The 20,274-nt window shown below is 50.3% G+C and overlaps 1 protein-coding gene across 1 annotated transcript in view; it reads right to left on the bottom strand.

Annotated features, from left to right (window-relative positions):
* Positions 1 to 20,274, bottom strand: part of RNF220 (ring finger protein 220) — a 330,305-nt gene that overhangs the window by 93,714 nt on the left and 216,317 nt on the right. The window contains exon 5 of the mRNA XM_073357946.1: positions 6,246 to 6,291. Within this exon, the coding sequence (XP_073214047.1) occupies positions 6,246 to 6,291 (46 nt within the window). The remainder of the gene's footprint in view (positions 1 to 6,245; positions 6,292 to 20,274) is intronic.

Here is a 20,274-nt window from a genome sequence, read left to right on the forward strand (position 1 = left end):
GGGCGAGGGGGGGGGGTCAGCCCCAGCCCCAGCCGTGGGCAGCACAGGGCTTGAGTACTCGGCCCCAGCCCCATCCACAGGGGTGTGGCTCTGGTGAGCCCCAGCCACCCCATTTCTACTTTAGGAAATATGGTCACAATATCTAGAAACTTTCTTACAGGCCTGATCCTGCTGCCAGGAAAGCCAAGGGGAAAAACTCCTATTGTCTTCAGCAGAGGGGCAAGGCTGGCATCTTGGCTGTGCGGTGGCGTTGTGAGTGAAATGTGCAATGCAGTGACGGTATAGGAACCATCACACCTGAGCCAGGGCGTAGTCATGACATACAGATTTCGCTTTGAAGCGTTCTTCATAAACCAGTGCCGCAGCTGGGGAAGATGTGGCCCAGCTCTGTTAAATGACTTCCCCCAGTGAGTCAGTGACATGGCAGAGTTCAGACTAAGAACACAGGAGTCCTGACCCCAGTCACTTGTTCCTACCACTAGACCGTGCTCCAGAGGAGATCTTTGGCTGTGCTTGCCATCCCATTTGGAGGGAGGCAGCTGGGAAGGGTTTAAAACAGATTTTTGTCAAGGTTTAAGGCTTCACATCTTGCCTGCCTTCAAAGCTCTTTTTCCTTGGAGGGCTTTAGCGGTCAGATTTCCCAATAGGTGCAGTAACTCTTTTTCAACCTGCTCTAGAAGGCTGTAAAAAAACGGGGAGGTGGGGGGTGGGGAAATCAAAGAAATCTGGCATTGTAGATGAGTTCCCAGCGCAGCCAGGGGTCTCTGTGCTGGACCCTCACTGAAGCTGGGCATAGACCTAAACAAATCAGCCACAAACATTCTTTGGAATAAGAAATGGAAGTTGCTTCTAGTCCTTCTTCTTTGCTGTCAGGTTGCAATGACAGCCGGTTTACAGGTGGAACATTCATGTAAAGAGTAACTTTAAAGTGAATATTAGAAAATGCTGCCAGGAAATAAATTGCGAACTCACAGAACAGATCAGCCCAGTCTCCTTCAGTGGTCAGGACCAGCTGCTCCAGAGGAAGGTGCAAGAAAACCCTAGGGAGCAACTATGGAATGATGAGCCTATAGGGAATGTTTCTTTCTAGCCCCCATCATTTAGACATTTGTTAATACCCTGAATCCAGAAAGGTTAGATAATTTCTATTTACCTGTCCCTGCTGATGGTCTCATTATCCATATAAATATCTAATCCCTTTTTGAATCCTATTAAAAGCTCTTGACCTACATGATATCCTGTGGCAGTGAGTCCCATAGGTGAAATATGCATTGTGTAAAAAGCAGTTCTTTCATCGGGACTCACATCAGCAACCTGGTCCACAGAGTTACGCTCATCCAAACAAGGAACAGCAGTAATACCGTGTGACTTATGTTCCCAATAAAAACTAACAAACACAGAGTTGAGTTTTGGATATCAAATACTCAGAGCGAACTGCCCACGGACAATCCCTTCCCCAGGAAGGAACTAGTCACAGAGAGGATTCACTGGAGAATTACAAATGGGGGAAAAGGTCAAAAATCAGGAACACAAATCAAGAGAATCGTAATCTATTTGCAGGCAATTTGTGATCAAAAGGAGCAACTAGTCGATTATTGGCTGAAAACCAGCCCATCCACAGCTCACATGCGTGTGGACTTCGGGGGCTCAGTATCTCCTTTCTCGTTGCTCAAGGCAGCACTTGGAAAAGGGAGCAGCACCGAATCTGGGGGGCACAGGTGAGGAAGCAGCTAATGGGGTACACATGCCGGCGGACCCAGAGTATATTTTGCCTGTTATTAGCCTAATTACCATTTCTATTAGGGTAGTGCTAGGAAGCTCCTTCGGCGCCCCATTGGGATGGGTGCTAAGCAACCAAGCTGCACAGAAGCTAGTCCCCAGAGAGACTATGAAGGGCCTTCCTCCTCCTGCTCCTTCTCTGTGTCACCTTCCCACCCCCCCCGGCTCACTCCTCCCTCATGAAGGACGCTGTGCTCCTCATGGTCAGGAGGGTCAGCTGCTTCCTCTGAGGCCGGCAGTGTTGCCCCAGAACTGGTGGGAGGAAAGGGCCACCAGTCACCTCCAGCAAAGGGATGGGGCTAAGAGCACAAATTCCTAGGCCTGTGGAGCCGGAGCAGCACCCTGAAACGTTCTGGCCTCTAATACGGGGCCAGTGAGAACCACCTCCCTCCCTTCCTCTGGGTCCAATGGGTCCGTTCCCCCACCGCTGCAATATCCCCTCTTCAAAGACGTTTCCTCCAGCCAAACTCTCCTCCCTTTTCTTGGGACAACTCACCCAGAAAAACTGCCCCTCGGGAGGAGAAACCTGGTAAGAACCTATGACCTCGTGCTGCTGTGTCACCAGGGAGTCAGGGTGTGGGGCGCTGGGGGACACCTCAAAGCCCCCTGCTCCTGAGGAAGATCTGTCCTCAGATGCAGAGCAGATGAGGGGCGGAGGGGGCTTCATATCTGCCTGCAGAGGAGACTTACAAGGCAGCCCAGCATCAGCAAGTCCTTTTCCTGGCCCAGACAGACTCAGCAGGTGGCTCCATCTGAGAGCGCTGAGAGCTCTGGGAACAAGACATCAAGGGACATCACGGGCAGGGTGGGCTTGAGGGAGAGCAGCAGAACCAAGGCCAGCAGGGGCCGAAACGGCATCGATTCAGGACCAGGAACAGCGCCTGGGAGCAGAAAGGAGGAGACCAGGACAGTGAAGAGCTCCTATAGGCATGGAGCCTGTAGGCATGTGTCAGGGAAGATCTGCTCTGAAACAGAAACAGCTGTTTGGGGCTCCGCTGAAGGAGCCGCCACCGCCAGAGGCTAAGCAGCAGCAGCTGCTACTGTCAAGCCCCCCTTCCCTCACCTGCTGGTCTAGTCTGAGCAGCAGCCACAGGCTTGGTAGAAAACTGCCCCCCAGTCGCTTGTCCAGGCGGTTACCTACAGGGCAGCACTTGCTGATAGACCAGCCTGGTCTCTCATAGAAGGAAAACAGGGAATGTGAGCTGCGAAGAACAATCTGGTTCTCAACACTGCCCTTTGCTGCAGCTGAATGGTGGGGAGGGAGAGTGAATTTGCTGCCTGCAGCCCTGCTCTCGGAGCCCTAGCCCGGCCGTCACTGTCTCTGCCAGCTCCAATAATAGAAGAATCCGATATAATAATCTTGGATTCATCACATACTATGTTGAGTGATTGGATTTTCTTTGACATGTTGCCATGAAAATTGACCCAGTGCAGTGAGTGACAGCTCTTAAGGGGCAGGGAGCCAGTGAATGAAAACACGTGTTTACATCAGGGATTTTATTTCCAGGCTAAGTCTTTGCCGGGGGAGTGGGGCAATTCTGGGGGAGTGCAGGGTGAGAAGGAAGCACACAAAAGAGTTCTGAATAAACAACAGACTCTTGGAGAAGGTCTGGAGTTAAAACAACACACCCCCGCCAGTCATGACAGGTCGGTCCCTGGCCCACCTGCCTCAGGACAGGAGAGAATCAACTCTGGTTCTCGACGGCCTACTCAGAGATCCCACAGCACTTTCCGAAGCTGCAGGTCTGATGCCAATCACTGTGTAAGTAATGCACATCCAATCCATGTCCACCAATAGCTCATACATGGCCTTGGGTGAGACCCTCTTTTATGGAGAAAGTGACCGGCAGCCAGGACACCGGGGTTATATTTCCTACACATTCTCAAATGTGCACAGCAGAGGGGACCCTGGTTTACCATCTCATTCCAAGCCTGGCCCCTCCATTGCTGTAACAGCCCCCCGGCCAGGCCCCAGCACGGCATAGGAGCCCACGGCAGGACATACATCCAAGATTTCTGGCCGAGGGGGAAGATTGTTGCTAAGTGAGTCAGACTAACATTGAATCCATCCCTCATCTCTGTGTTATTGGATCATCACACGCCCGAGTGCGGACACTTCGAAAAGGCCTGGCACTGCCCCCCCCCCCCCCCGGGGCTGTGATCCTGTTACGTTGCACAGTGCTCCTCACAGCTTGGACCTGGCCCACTGACCTTACTCCCTGCGACACAGGTGTGTCAGACTGCGCTCCTGCGGCATGCACGTCGTGGTCTGACAGGGTGCACCGGGCCAGGAAAACAATAACTCAGCCAGCCACAAAGAGACGGAGCCGCTTCATCCCCGAACCGCCTCCTGCTCCACTCCAGCACCATTACAAAGGGGCCTTTAATACCAAGCTACCATGAAGCCGAGAGCGCTGTGCCTTTCCACCCCACACAAGACTTGTCTCCCAGCAAAAGCCACCTAGAAATAATGAATCCTCCAGGGCCAAGGAGCTTTCAGGCTTTCTGAGAGGGGAATGAAAGATTTCCGGATTTCACCCTCTCTCCCCCCACTCCCAAGGCTTCTTGAAGTTAATGTTCTTAGGCCTGGACGTGAGGGGCAAAGGGAAAAGATCCATGTGGTGACAGGAGGCGACTGATCTCTTTTACATAGAATGACTCTCCAGTCCCAGTTTAATCCCCTCTCTCAAGGCAAATGGGATTCTTTGTCAATAGAAACTTCAAAAGCCCAGCCCTCCCGAGAGATGGACCCTTCTTCTTTATCTGGTGTCTGTCACTGACTCGGTGTATTTACCTCCAAACAGCTAATCTGTCTCTCTAGCCCTCCCTCTCCATCTTGGACTCTGCAGTGGGGACGGCTGAGTTATCAGCATTCAGACTTGATGACCTGTGAGAGGGGACCCTGCAACGCACAGGTCCTTTTATTTCACCTGCTCCTTTGTGATGTCAAAAGACAGCCTCAAAGATTCTTGGTTTTCAAACACACCTTGGGGATTTTTCAATGCTTGTTTTTCACATCAGAAATATCAGGACCTGACTTAGCTGAGAGATGCTGCGACAGCCATGTCTCACTCTCAACACGCAAGCTAGGAACTCCTGAGTTCTAGTCCTGGCTGTGTCACTGACTTACTTTTGACCTCAGGCAAGTCACTTACCCTCCCTGTTCATCAATTGTCCCACGTGTAAAATGCGGGCTGTGACACAGGCCTGTGAGATTCAGTAACTTCTACTGGAGGAATGTGTTTTGAAGATGCGAAGTGCTATCAAGCTACTAAGTAGTATTATGATCTCTTTTCCTGGAGGTCTTGGGAAATTGTTGGAGGATCTGGAAGGTAACATCTCGTGTGGGTGTGTGATGGATAAACTGAAGTGGCAGAGAAGAGAAATGACTCCTTAATGTCACAGTGCTGGTTAATGACAAAGTCGGGCCCAGGAGCTCCGACACCCTGTTCAATGTGATTGTCTTACCCGATTACACAGAAACAAGTGTATTTAAATGTTGAACAGTGCACAGGGCACGGCTAAAACCCAACAAAGACCTTTTCAGCTCTGGGTTCCAATCTTGCTGAATTGTCCAACTGCACAACGGAGCCTCCGCTGCCTAGTGGATTGAGCTTGGCAGCCTGGCAGTCGGATCTGCCCCTGCCCCGCCCCTTAATCTCTGTGACCTTGGGCAAGTCACTAGACTTCCCTTTGCCTCCGTTTCCTAATCCATTAAAAGGGGAAGAGCACTGCAGAGTGGCTCCTGCAGATTTCCTGGAGATGTAGCCATCTGTCTAGGGACTTGTTGGGCCCTCTTCCCTGGAGCAATAACAGTAACAGAGATGCTGCTGTGGCGTTTCGTGGGTGATAGACGTGGCTCTCAGAACTCTGTGCTGGGCCGGTGGGGCAGGTCACTGCCAAGGGAGGGAAGGAGGAAGGAGTCTACAGTATCTTGGCACCATTTCAATATGGAGCGGTGGCTCTTCTTCCTGGTCTCTTTCATTTCCCCAGGATGTTCTGACTCCCAGCTTTACAGCCACTAACTCCAGCGCATGGCTCTGTGCTGTGAGCTCAGGGAGCACAATCATGCTGTCACGAGACAGAACGTGGGGTCCCGGTGACCTGTCCGCTCTTCGGTTGCATGGTCCCACTGGCGCAAAGAGGAGTGGCCCAGCTTGCGCTGGGAACCAGCCACTCCGGAGCAGCAGGCAATCTCCTGGCAGCTGGCCAAGTAGGAGCAGCTGCCCCCCTGCTCCCCCGGTTAGACTGATGCTTGAAAATGAGCCCAGAAACTAAACAGCATTTCACCTCTGGGGGAGCATCACAACAGACGACCCCACTCAAGAGACACCCAGTATCCCGGGGACTGGTGTGTGAACCTCACCACGTGGGATGGGGAGTGACATGTGTATGTGAGGGGGAGCCGGTGTGAATCAGGTCACTTTCAGGGAGCTTGACAACAGATGACGCTTTTCCTCACTTACCTTGGGGGTGCCAGGTGCCATGGAATCCTTCAGTATGGAGTTCTTACTGCCAAGAGAGAAAAGAAGAGAGTGAGCGTCCTGGCCACCGCATGACAGCAAGGGACAGGGGTAGGGAGTGGGGTTGTGCAGGGGAACTAAAGGAGGTTAAATACCAGGGGACAGGGATCTTGGTTCTGATCCGAGATGGGGCAGTTTAACCAAACGCTCCCAAACTGGAAAGGTTTGGATCAAATGGGGCCTAGAGTGGAGCCAGTCCTGGCTTCGCAAAACCCAAATCCAGCTGATGAGATTTTGCAAAGTGAAATCCATTCCTCCCCCCTGCTGCTGCTGCCCACCTCTCTCTGTGACCGCTGCCACAGCGCCGAGGGGCCCGATCATGCGAGGTGCCCATTGCCTTCTGAAAGGAACTGAGGGTGCTCAGCGCCGCGCGGGAGTGGGCTCGAGGGAGAGCAGACCAAGAGAAAGCGAGCGAGATTAACTGCTAACAAGGAGACGTAGAAAACTCTCCCTCTTCCAACCAGTGCCGAGGAGGCGGCAGTCCTGCCACTGGCTGGAGTCATTTGTTAATTCCGCTTGTTTCCCATTTAGCGGCTCCCTCTCAGCGGGGAATGAGATCGCTGTCAGGGCCCTCCTCCCCGCCTGCTCCTCCCTGGTGTGAGATGCCGCAGATTTAATAACACTTCCCCCCTCCAGACAGGTTAAACTTGAAACAATTACATATCAAAGCCGACATGGTGGGGAGGCCCGCACTGTAATTTTTTGGTTATTAAAGTAATCTCTCTCATGTAAATTCTCCTGCTAACACGCTGCAAACAGCATTAGGAAATAAATTATTTCCCCATGATTCGATTTGTCAATGCAAAGCACCTGCAGCAGGCAAAAGGATCTTGAAATATGTTGCCAACCCGATGCCTGCACTTGTAAGTACATTGTGGCGGGGCGGCTGGCTTCCACCTCTCCATAGCCCCGGGGAGATGATGGATGGATGGATGGATGGGTGGGTGGAGGGAGGAGGTTAGCGGGTGGAGGCGGAGGTTGGGGGTGGGGGGAATGGAATTGTGTTTAATAACAAAATTTGTATGCAAGCCTGCATTCCAGGCTAAGGATGAGTGATCGGCAGCCAGAAAGTATTAAAAAGCCTCGCTAAACAGCTGCTGACAATAGAACAAGACATATCAAATCAGATCTACTTCAGAAACATTAATATACACGTGCATACAGACGCGCGTGCATAGGCGGGCCCGCACACACACTCTCCTTTCTTCCCAATCACAGCAATATGGGAGACATCAATACGTTTTTATGAGACTTTCAGAAGATCAACATGGTACTAGATGTGACAAAAAAGCAATGTGGCTGTCATGTTCGCTTTGTCGGGGACACTTTAGCCCCAGATGCTGCGCTGCAGTGGCAGTGGGGAGAAATTGAATTTGGCCGGCTTTAATCTGCCTTGATTTGGCAGATGGCTGGGTGTTATGAAATGAGAAGGGATGGAGGAAGGTGTTTCCTCCTCAGGCTACAAACCTCCGCAACCCCACGACACCCGCCCGTACCCCTCTGTGGGCCTCAGAAGGGGTGAGATAAGGAATTATTTGTCATGATCGGGTCACCAAAGTGCAAGAGATCAAGGCTTTGCTGCCTCTCCATTTCCCATCCCCAATGCACAGAAGTTAACGAGGCACTTTTAAAACATGATTCTTAGCCAAACAGCTGCAGTTACTTGGGCTCTTTGATGGACGTGAACATGGATGAGCGTCTCAGTCATTGTCTCCCTCCCATCTATCCCTCTCCAGGGCTCTGGATTGTGGCAAGCACTGGTAATGGGGGTGCTTTGCCTTCCAGAACCCCTTTCACAGCACAGCCCTGACCATGCCAGCTCTGACTGCAGTGGCCCCAGGCAGCTGAACAGGGGGACGGGTTGGAAGCTGTTTCTCGCTGTTCTCTCCTGCAGAGATTTCAGCAGCAGAGGGTCCGGACCACCCAGCTCCGCTGGGACATATTCTACCCACGCCCTGGGCAGAACAGATGCAGTTTTGCGGCACAGGGTGAAATGTAGGGGGAGCCCACGCAAGGGTTCTGCAGCCCATGCACGTCCTGGAGCACAGCTCCGTGGGTCGCCAGAGGGTTGGGTTAGGGGGAGGCTGGCGCTGACAGATTTGCAACCACACGGTAGCTACTGCAGGCACTGCTGTCACTCCACAATCTGGTGTGTGTGTGTGTGTGTGTGGGGGGGTCCCTTCCCAATCAGACCCAGCAGATTTCCCCTTGGCACAAGCCAGTTACTGGGGATGAAGCTCAGAACATTATACTTTGTCTCCAGCAAAAACATGCTGTGTGTACACACGCTGTGTGTACCGGGGGGAAATAGGGAAGGGGTGTTGGGGGGGGACAGAGGCAGGACAGTGTGGGGTACTGTCTGTGCTGTACCCGTCCTGCCTATGGGGCAGGCAGGGGACATCAATCTCCAGGGCTGTGAATATGGCACCTTGGAGCAACGCAGGATTCACAGAGGAGTTGTGAAGTTGATTTCACCTTTTTTTCTCTGTTCATTGATTCCTTTTGCTTTGCATTCTCTAATGTGTAGGAGACGGTCCTGTGATTCCACCTGTGTGAGTCAGAGAAGGAAAGGGGTGGGGAGGGGAGGGGAGGGATAAACGAAAAGTGGCAGCACCCCAGCTGTGAGCCTCTCCAGCACAGACCTGTCCACCTACGTACCCCAAGCGCACTAGTCCTCCTAGGAACACCTGCTTCCGCTCTACTGGTAGCCAGATCCATTCAGTGCACAGGGGATGTATGTGACCTTCTGGTACCAGCAAAGGAAAAGAGAGCTGTTATAAACTATGGCTATCAGAGAAGGTTTGGAATTTGGATCTGATGCCGGGGGGAGGGACAGCTCAGTGGTTTGAGCCTTGGCCTGCTAAACCCAGGGTTGCGAGTTCAATCCCTGAGGGGGCCATTTTGGGGGATCTGGGGCAAAAATTGGTGATTGGCCCTGCTTTGAGCAGGGGGTTGGACTAGATAACCTCCTGAGGTCCCTTCCAGCCCTGATCTTCTAGGATTGAGGGCAAACTCCAATCCAGTGCAAGCAGGTACAATTGCACTGACTTCAGTGGAGTCACACCCATTCACCACAGCTCTGAATCTGGCCCTGCAATATTATGTGACCGGCTTGATTCCTGCTTTTCAGTGTTACCTTTTTATTTAAATCATTCTGCCAGGTGTGAACAACTTCTTCCCCTTTTAGGCAAAATATTATATTTTAAAAAAACAAGTTTCATTCCCTCTGTTGTTAATGGTGCTTGAAATGATTCAACTTAAAAGCAACACTGAGAATCTCATTTATTTTTCACCAATGATACCCTTGTTTGGCTCTTCCAAAGCCTTCCACCTTTCACAAGGAAAGAAGATTAGTTAGTTTCACACTTTTTCTAGCCAGTTTCGTTTGCTGGTTCCCCTGCTCCAAGGCTGCAGCTTTGAGTTGCAAACACTAGTGAATGGGGGTGCGGAAGGAGGAATAAATCTTTGTTTTAAACAGTTGTTTCTGTAACTGCTGGCTCAGTGTGTTGCATGTGCCCCTCTCTCGTAGACAGTCCACAAAAGATAACAGCCTACGGCTGATAATTACTCAGCCCTCGACGCAGTTGACCCAAAGGCCACTGAAGTCACTGGACAGTCTTTCAGGGACTTCACCGGGCTTTGGCTCAAACCCGTGCAAGCTGCAAGTCCAACATTCAAACCCTAAAGATAACTGGGGGCTTGTTACATTTTTGCTGGATTTGGCTTTAAACTTCTTGGAAAGGTTTCTATTATTCTTAGTTTTTGTAATTTTTCAAAGTGAAACCCTTCGTTTTGGGACACATTTAGTCCTGTTGCATTACTCCTTTTAATATTAAAAATTAAAAAGAAAAAATAAAGGGAGGGAGCGACAGAGAGATTTGGAATGGACATAAACTCTCATGCTTCAGGGCGTAAGCCAATCTCCAACTTTTGGGGTTTAGGAAAAAACTTTTTCTGGAACAGATTGTTGCAAATGTGCCTGCTGTGGGGTTTCTTGTACTCTCTCCTGAAGCACCCCGTGCTGGCCTCTGTTGGAGGCCGCCTACCAGAGTAGATGGACCTTGGGTTTGATTTAGTTTGGCAGTTCCTTTGCTCCTCTAAATAATAATCTATCATAAAGGCTTTGCAGCACTCTGGGCTGCCGTCCTCCTTTGCGGGAGGCTGGGCGCTTCCAGGCAGTGAACTGTTAAGAGAAGCTGGCAATGGACTGAGAATCGAAAGGCCATCAGCAAAGAGAAACCTTCCATTCCATAAACACCGCAGACAAATTAAAAATGGTAAAAGGGAAATCAAGACCTTTAAAGTTCAAACACTTTTCGGTGCCTTTTAAAGTTTCTCGCTCTAGGCTCTTGTGGAGAGCACAATCTTTGGAGACCTCGGAATTCTCTTTAATCACTAAGCAAGTCTGCAGTGGTCTGAAATGATTACACATTTACATAGTAATAACCCCGACACTCCCCACATTATTTCATGGCTAGCATATTTCCACTCGGCAAGTGATCCATGTGTTTTAAATTATAACCTGTACATAGGAAATTAGTTACTAAGTACGATATTCACAGGCTCCTCTGACACTTCTAATTAAGGTGATTTACACAGAATTATCCTTTGAAATAAAAAAATGGTGTTTTGCTAGCTAATAAAATATAATTACTACCCGTTTTTATAAGTTACAGTTAGTTTTAATCTATTTGGGGAATTGTTTATCTAGTTCATTACAACAAAACAACTTCTTTCTCTTTTACACACAAAAATTATGAAGGAGGAGAAAAAGGGCATATGGGGGGCGGGGACACCCCACTGCTGCCCAGGGATTCAGGGGAGACCCTAATTTTTCATTTTGATCAGATAAATGGATGCTTCTATGTTAATCCATTTTTAGGGGATAAGCAGCTGCACACACAGCGTGGTATAGAGACAGTGTGTTTGTGTGTTTGTGTGTATGTGTTGGGTTACGATGGTCTCAGACTCCAGGATAGAAAGTCACTGACTTCAGATGGCTGTTATCCCTGGAGCTAAGACCCCATCAGGGTGACTATGCCCTGAGATCACTGTGAAGGCATTCAGCTGCATCACCCATATTAGTGTTAATGGGAGTCAGGTGGCCGGATACCCACGTGCTGCCAGGAACCCATATCAGCTCTCTGGAGATTTCTACCCCCTCCATTTATTACTTCACACCAGCTGTTAAGAGGAGCATTCCCTTTCAGCAAAAGTTAAAGAAACAGGCGATAAGGCATGGATGGGCAGGAGCCTTTTCAAACCAGGCTCTGACTTCCTGAGAAAAATCCCCAGTTAATATTAAACAATGCCCTGAAGTCCCCAGGGCTGCTGCTCTATTACCCAGAAGACCATGGGGCTACGTGCAGCCCCGGCACCATGTTCTAAACTGCCCAGAAGTCCAAGGGGTGGTTATCCACATCCAACACTGCATTCCCTGCAGTGAGTCCCAGGGGCGTCGGTCCAAAGCCAGCGCCACATTCGCTGTCATGTATAGTAACCTTTGCAATTTTTCCTTCCAAGGAACACTCTGCATATAAAAAACAGGGGATGTCATCTCAGGGAGTTGCTGTCCTCCAGCTGCCAACAGACAATGCGACACCTCCTGATTCCCCGAGATGACAATTCTAGCGCAATGGAAATGAAGAAGATGCTGCTCTAGGAATCTGGTAGGATGAAAACGTGTATGCTGATGTGGCATGTGTTTCTGACAAAGCATCTCTGGGGCACGTTGTGGTGACCCAAGTGCAGGGGAAAGCTATGGCCAGGCTGCCTGCAAGAGCAGGAGATTGGATTCCATGACCCAGAGGGCCCCTTTGAGTCCTATGACCTATGTTCCTATGATTCCAGCCCATGGAAGATGAGCATGGGGACAGTGGGCTCAGGACAAAATTGTTCACACCTGGGTCCCTAAAATTAGACATACCTATAGTTAGGCACCTAGATAAATGTGGCATCGTTTTCAAAAGTGCTGATCCCCTCAAGCTTCCATGGACTTCAAGATGGTCAGGGATGCAGCCCCATGCTCTGGGTTTCCCTAGCCATTGACTGCCAGAAGCTGGAACTGGATGACAAGGGATGGATCACTGGGTGATTCCCTGTTCTGTTCTTTCCCTCTGAAGCATCTGACACTGGCCACTCTTGGAAAACAGGATACTGGGCTAGATGGACCATTGGTCTGACCCAGTGTGGCCGGATACTATCAATGTTTATTTTTAAACATTTTTTAATGTTTATTTATTTAAATTTTCATAGTTGCAGGAAACGATATGGGAGGAGGTCAGACAATTATTAAATGATAGTAGATGTTGAGATTCGAAAAGTTAGAGCTTTATAGCCATTAAAGCACAAATTGTCAATACCATATGGCAAAATATACAAAGTAAACAACTTTCCATCAAACTGTAATAAGTTCTCAAGCAGCATTTGTCTTACTTTGCCTAGCTGTAAATTTCGATTATTATCAATGGAAATATTTTTAGTCAGTTTGTGTGTGTAGTGAAACCAACATTTCCTGATATTTACCCATAAAAATTCCAAGCCTTCCAATAACTGACAAAATAGAGAGAGATCTGCTTTTGCTCACTTTTTTCAGCCTAAGTCCTTTTTTCTGGTGCACCGTGTCTCTTTAGCAGGTACCATGTTTCCAGACAGAAGGGGGTGGGGGGAAGAGGGTCAAGTTCACAGTGTCCCTTTGAGAGACCCAAGTTTGAGCATTGTGGCAGCTTTCCTTGGGAAGCAGCGTGGAAATGCCAAGCTGCAGGGCTCCACCCGTAGCTGACTCAGAGAGCACCACTTAAGGACCTTTGTGGAGAGAACTGTTTGCTCAACACTTTGGCTTCAGCTCGGGAGGATGGACTGGCAGTTTGGTTATGGGCCTTAAAAACAGATATGGGTTGATAATTAAAGCGAATCAATGGGCTTAAGAAGGTTGGGGGCTTGTGGCTAAGATACTAGGCTAGGACTTGGGGTGTGGGGTTCAATTCTCATCTTTCTGTGTGAGCTTGGGCAAATCATCTAATCTCTGTCTCCCTCAGTCCTCCATCTGTAAAATGGGGACAATGTTCCTTTCTCTGTCTATTTAGAGTGTCAGTTCTTTGGGACAGGGATGTCTCTCATTATACAGTGCCTAGCACAATGGAACCCTGATCTTGCTTGGCTTCTAGTGCAATACAAAGTGTTCTGCTCTAACCACTAGCCCATGCTGCCATCTAAAAATCTTTAAATGCTTCGCAAACATCAACTGACTCTCAGAAAAGTGTATTCAAGTGAGATCATGAAGTACACCCAAAAAGCAGGTTAAACATAGATGGTCGTGAAGAACGCTAATCATGGCAAGGTTTGAGATCATTAGTGCTTAGTACAATGGGTCTGGAGCCCTGGGGCCACTGTGCAAATAATTATAAATAATCACTTTGATGGAAGAAGTTCCTTGTGCTTGGGCAGCTAAGATTGTTTGTGTTTATCTCTTAATATAAAACTTCAATGAGAAGGTATTTAAGGAGATGAGTGAGGATGCGGCTGACAACTGCTGATTGCCACATACCTGTTATTCTTCTCCTATGAAACCATTCCGTAAAATAATTCTCATCAGGGCTTTGGCTGAAAAGAGACCCTGCCAGCTCGCATTTGGCTCCCAAATTAGATTTTGTAAAAATAAACTTTAAACATAAATGTGAACGATTTCCTTTAAAAGAAGTGCCAATGGAAACAATTGATTTTTAAAGCAAATGAAAAGTCCCCGGCAGCAGGATTTGCAACACAAACACCTCAGCCCTGGGGCAGAAGCACCCAAATATGAAATCTGTCAGAACCCAAAACAAAATGGGCCACTCAGTTTGCATTGCCCAAGCTGGGAGAAATGCAAAGTGAATTGAATTTTTTTAATGTCAGTTTAAATACATGGAGGTGTCATTTAAAACCTAAATAGAGAAATTAGGGGTTTTTAAAAACTTCATAGGGCCAGATCTTCAGCTGGGGTCAGTTGTCATAGCTCCAAAAGACTTTAAAGGAGCTACAGTACATCAGCTGAGTGACTGGCCCATGACTCTCAACATCACCCGCTCCAAACTCCAGTGAAAACACCTGATATGCGGGGCATATTGCCTAGCACCTGATATGCGGGGCCAGACTCCCAAAGGCTCAGTGCCTACAGTCAGGTCTGGAAAGTCCGAAGTCCTCACCACTCAGCAGTGACCACTGTGCCCCTTATGGCTAGATGTTCACACGCACTCAGCCCCGGCGTGTGCCCCTGGCTTGCGTCACGCTTGAAAACCTGGCCTGTGGGGACTGAAATCCTTCTCCCTGCTCCCCAAAATAAAGGACACCCCGGCAGGAGCGTGGCATCATCCGGACTGCATGAAACCCTGCCCACGAGTCACCTGATCCCACTCAAATCCCGCCGTCTCTCTGTAACCCTCACACCCGCGGCCCTGGCCAAGCGTTCACGGCTGCCTGCGTGCATCGGCTGGTGAGCCCAGCGTAACAGGGAGCCTGTGCTGTCTCCCTAGCTCTGGGTGTCTTGCAAGCTCAGCGAAACAGGGCAGCTCGGCACGGAACCTCCTCCCTGGGCGCGCCCTGGTTTTAATAGGGGCTGAACGGCGGAGTGTAGCTTTGGAACAGGGGTTCTCTCCACTACAGGGCTTCATTTTCCCCTCAGTCCTAGCTTTGTGCTCCTCACACATGCTGCTTAAAACCTAGGCAAAAAAGGAGGCTACAGACACCCCCCCAAGGGAAGATAAAAGTCGGAGGGAAGAATAGGACGTGAGACTGGCCGCGGGGGCTCTTTGTTACTGCGGGGCTAAGGAGCACTAGCTGGTGGTACTAATGCCGAAAAAGGCTCCAATATCGACTGCACACTGCTTAGGGGGACAAATGGATCCCAGATTTATTCCCCGGCTCTGTTTTTTCTAGGTGTTCCTTCCACTTCCCCCTCTCACACCCAGAACCCGACTATCTGGATGCGTGATAGGATCGTCTATCTAGCACGTACATGGTCCCCTGTCACCAGAGTATTGGAGCCCCCCGCCCCATTAATGGCTTTATCTTGGGAGGCAGGGAAGTACTAGCCCCATTTTGCAGGTGCAGAACCGGCACTGAAACATTAAGGGACTTGCCCAGGGTCACACAGGGAAACTGTGGCAGAGCCAGGCATCAATCCCAGTTCTCCGAAGGTCCAGACCAGGGCCTGAACAACAAGACCATCCCACGAATTTGGGAGACTTACTTTAGGCACCAAAAGTTTTGAACACCGTGGCTAATTTAACAAGGAAATGGATTTCAGGAGAGAGCCACTACCGCAAAAATTCCCCACTGACCCCCAGCAAGGTGTTTGGAAGTCAGTGGGAGCAGCTTCATCCTTAGAAAGAGTAAAGCTGGGAGCCAGCCTGCCTCCCCTGCGGTCCTGGAGTTTGTCAGGGGCGGAGAGGAATGGGGCGTCTTTCTCTGGGCCAGGCAGCTGCATTTCTCATCCTCCTCTCTGCCCCGGAGAAAACGTGGATCAAGTGTCCAGGCCTGTTACAGCTGCCACCCTCTGACAGCGTGGGGACGACTCTCTTCTCTTTCTCTCATTCCAGGGTTAATGGGCTGCGGCGAAGGGCAGGGGCACAAATCAGAGGGGGATGGAGGAGGATAAATCCACAGCATCAGCAGCACCACAAACAGCCTCCTCTCCTGCCCTGAGCCTTTCCCCGGTGTGGCAGAAAACAAGGCTGGCGCGCAATGTGGGCATCTGTCTCGCTGGCCTGGGGGGGCGAGGGCAGTGATGTCAGTCTGGGCAGCTGGCTCTTTGCTTCCGAGGGCTCAGACCCTGGGAAGACGCACGCCCGTGCTCAGCTGTAAGTACACAAGCCGCCCCGCGGGGCTCAACGGGATCACTCCCATGCATAAGTCTTTGCAGGATTGGGGCCCTTGGTGCAGCCGGCCAGCACAAAAGCCTACACATCATCCTTGCTTTTCCTGCTCTCCAGAAACATGGGCCCCAGATCTCCCTGCACCCTGGTTTGACATCACTGAGAAGTTCTCACTTCCTGGCTGGCCCCGTAGTTCACACACTGTGGGTCTAGAGTAAATCCAGTCTGAACCAGGCTGTTAAGGAAAAGGCTGGCTAACGCAAATGGCAGGTTCCCCAGGCAACTGGAGCTCTAGACCTGGGCCTGAGCCAAAGTCCCAAATCCAGACACCTTTGAATTTTGGAGGCTGAAATCCAGAGCTGAATCTGGATTTTGCAGCTGGAGACTTTCTTTCTCTCTGATGAATCACAGCAAGAGCTGGGATTGGTAAGGCCAGATCAGTCAACCTCAGTCCCCCTCATTCTGATCCAGTAGGAGCAAGTCGCTGAAGTTCAGCCCCATCAGAGCGAGAGCTGACGTGGGGATACTGCTGGCGAGGGGCTCTTGGAGCCAGCTTGTGGCTGCTGCTGTGACAATGGGCCCAGACAAACAAACCCAACCTGTGAGCGCAACTGCAAAAAGGACATAAAAGTTCACAGGACGTCACAGTGACTTCTCATAACAAACTGTCATAAATACAACGGGAAGGGTCACCACCTTTCTGTACACAGCGCTATAAAATCCCTCCTGGCCAGAGGCAACATCCTGTTATCTGGAAAGAGTTAAGAAGCTCAGCTAACCTGGCTGGCACCTGACCTAAATGACCAATGAGAGGACAAGATACTTTCAAATCTTGGGGGGGTGGGGGGGCTTTTATTTGTGCTCTTTGTTTACGGGGTTGTTCTCTCTTGGGACTGAGAGAGGCCAGACAGAAATCCATCTTCTCCAACCCATCCCAATCCAAGTCTCCAATATTGCAGCCAGTCTAGGTAAGCCAGGCAAGGCGGGTTAGTTTATCTCTTGTTTTATGTGAATTTTCCCTGTGTTAAGAGGGAGGTTTATTCCTGTTTTCTGAAACTTTAAGGTTTTGCCCAGAGGGGAATCCTCTGTGTTTTGAATCTGAACACCCTGTAAAGCATTTTCCATCCTGATTTTACAGAGGTGATTTTTACCTTTCTTTTTTTTTAATAAAATCTTTCTTTTAAGAACCTGACTGATTTTCCCATTGTTCCAAGATCCAGGGGTTTGGGTCTTTGATGATTTTGTAACCAATTAGTTCGGATATTATTCTCAAGCCTCCCCAGGAAAGGGGGTGTGTAGGGCTTGGGGGGATATTTTGGCGGAAGACGTCTCCAAGTGGGCTCTTTCCCTGTTCTTTGTTTAACATGCTTGGTGGTGGCAGCATACGGTTCAAGGCCAAGGCAAAGTTTGTACCTTGGGGACGTTTTTAACCTAAACTGGTAAGAATAAGCTTAGGGGGTCTTTCATGCGGGTCCCCACATCTGTACCCTAGAGTTCAGAGTGGGGAAGGAACCCTGACACAAACGTTGATGAGAAACAGTGCAGAAGGGAGATGGAAACATTGTGTTGGTCTACAGGGAAAAGGCCTCCTGGGATGATCCAAGGACTGTGTTGAAATTACGCTTGTTAAAAACAGGGGATGTGGAGCCAGAAGTTAATGAGCCAAAATGAGTATGTTGGCTATGAGAAAGAGATCTTGTGGCGAAAGAAAGAACAAAACCAGGAACAGGCAGGAAGAACAGCCAGAAGCCACTGGAGAGAGCCAGCCCACCATCTCCTGGGAACCCGGGCCTTTGTCACCCTATTCCATAAGGTGTCCTCACCAGAACGGGCTGGAGAGAGAGAGACCCAGATGACGTCACTGCCCCTGCTGGCTTCAGCTGACTCCCAAGCCCCAGCTGGGATGACGGTTATTACCAGTTTTGATACCAACTAAGCAACAGCCAAACAAGAGGGGGGTTTGCCTTCTAAACACCAGATAAAAGGAAAGGGAACAAGGGATGGTGTTAAAATGAAATGCTTATTTAATGCTTTACCTTTCAAAGGCTTTAACTGATTTTCCTTCTTTTCTGTGTTTTAATACAAGGTTAAAAGGATTTTTAATAATGTGTTTGCCATGGCGCTAGGCAGGTTCAGGTCTCTGTATACCTTATTCAACATGGTTTAATATTGGACAGTGACTGGGTTATGTTAACCCCTTTGGCCCGCTTATTCCATCTAAATTAATACATCACCACCTACTGGGAGGACACCGCAGTTAGCACTAGGCTGCATGCCAGGGTCGCTTGGAGTTTCTCTAAGGCAGCAGGGAAAGAACTCAGATTCTATTGCTCCAAAAGCTCAGGCCCTGCCATTTGATTTAAAAGGGGATGAGGATCTGCACTAGTGTTTTGTAGAGTAGGGTATATGACACACAGTCAAGCAATTCTGATTCCATACACTAGAGGGTGGTGGTGCCCATAGACGCCAACCAGTTCCTCACAACTTTTTGCAGAGGTTTCCGTTCACTGCCTTGCAAACAGCACAGAATCGCTTCATGCGAACATAACTGGGCTTTGAGGGTATCGGTGTGCTCCCATGCCTGGGCTGATTCCCCACAGGGCAGATCCCAACAAACAGGCAGATAATCCACTGCAGGGCTTGGGAACTAGCCACCAGACAAAGCCGGGGTTCAGCAAAGATCCTGCCCTCTGGCTCACTAAGGTCAGCACTGTAAAGCCGCAGGGCAAAGCAAGCAGCATGGATGTGGCCCTCCCTTCACAATGCAGCAAGAGGACAGCAAAGAGCCTCACTGGGGACTTGTCCTGTTCTGTGGGAGCTGAGCAGAGGCGGGGACAGAGAACTCATGCGTGTGCCCATGACTGAGCGAGCAGGAGAGACAGCGAGCACGGGCGGACGTGTGAGCCCGTCTCAGCGTAGGACAGCATGTGAACACGTGAAAGGGGATGCAGGAGCGCGCAGGCGGGGATGTGCACGTGTGGGTGTAAGGGCGAGCACGAGTGACTGTGAGGCCATGTCTACGCTCGGGGCCACAACAGCATCGCTACAGCGCCGCAATGATGCTGCTGTTGCCCCACAGTCCAGACACAGCCCACAGCGATGAAGGGGCTTTTCCGTTACCGTAGGAACACCGAGTGATGGTAGCTATGTCAACGGTAGCCTTCATTCGTCGATTTGGCTGCATCTACCCCCAGGGTTAGGTCAGCGTAGCTAGATCGGTGTGGATTTGTTGACCTCCATTTAACGTGTAGGCCAGGCTTGTGTGGATGTGTGTGTGTGTGTGAGTGTGTCTGTGTGCGAGAGAGCGAGAGAGAGCCCTTGGGTGACAGCTTGAGTGCATGTGTCAGGGGGTGGACATGTGTGTTTCCATGTACACGTGACTCCATGCGAGCACGTATGTGGGAGCATGTGACCACAGGACCAACTGGGGGTCCAAGGGAGTGTGTCTGTGTGTGGATGTATGTGGGGTTGTGAACACGCCAGAAAATGTGTGTGTGAGACGGGGATGGAGTGAGGCTGTTGGTGTCTTTCCTTTGGCACAGGGACGGCACCAGCCCTTCCACAACACCTCAGCAGCTACATGCCGAGCTCACGCTGGAAACCCGTCTGTCCCTTTCAGGTCTGTTCCACTGACGACTGGGCAGGAGGGAAGCACGGACAGGCAGATCAACTCGGATGCCTCTGACGGTGAAGCCTGCTGCCCCGCAAACACTCGGCTCCACTGGCACCGGGGAGCTCCTAGGTGCTGTCTACGGGAACCAAGGGGCGAGACTGCCAATGGGCGCCGTTCGAGGCGTCCCTCCCTTGTCCCTTGGTTGTGAGTCTGGACTTGTAGGGACTCTCCGGGACCCAGAAACAGCAGCAGCCCAGGGCTGAGACATTTACAGCTAGACTGGATGTAGGCCTTGGGAACTGCCTGTGGGGAACAGCCCTGCCTTGCCTGCAGCGACGGCCCAGGGGGGCGCTAAGAGATCTCTCCCCACCCCACCTCCATTTTGAACTCTAGGGTTCTGACGTGGAAGCCAAGGAGGTGCCAGTCACAGTCCACGAGAGCCCTGAGTGAGGGCCAGATCCTGAGCCAGCAGCCTCCACTCCCACCGACCCCACTGAGAGCTGAGCAC

The sequence above is a fragment of the Lepidochelys kempii genome, chromosome 8, assembly GCF_965140265.1.
Source record: "Lepidochelys kempii isolate rLepKem1 chromosome 8, rLepKem1.hap2, whole genome shotgun sequence".
NCBI classification, from domain to species: domain Eukaryota; kingdom Metazoa; phylum Chordata; order Testudines; family Cheloniidae; genus Lepidochelys; species Lepidochelys kempii.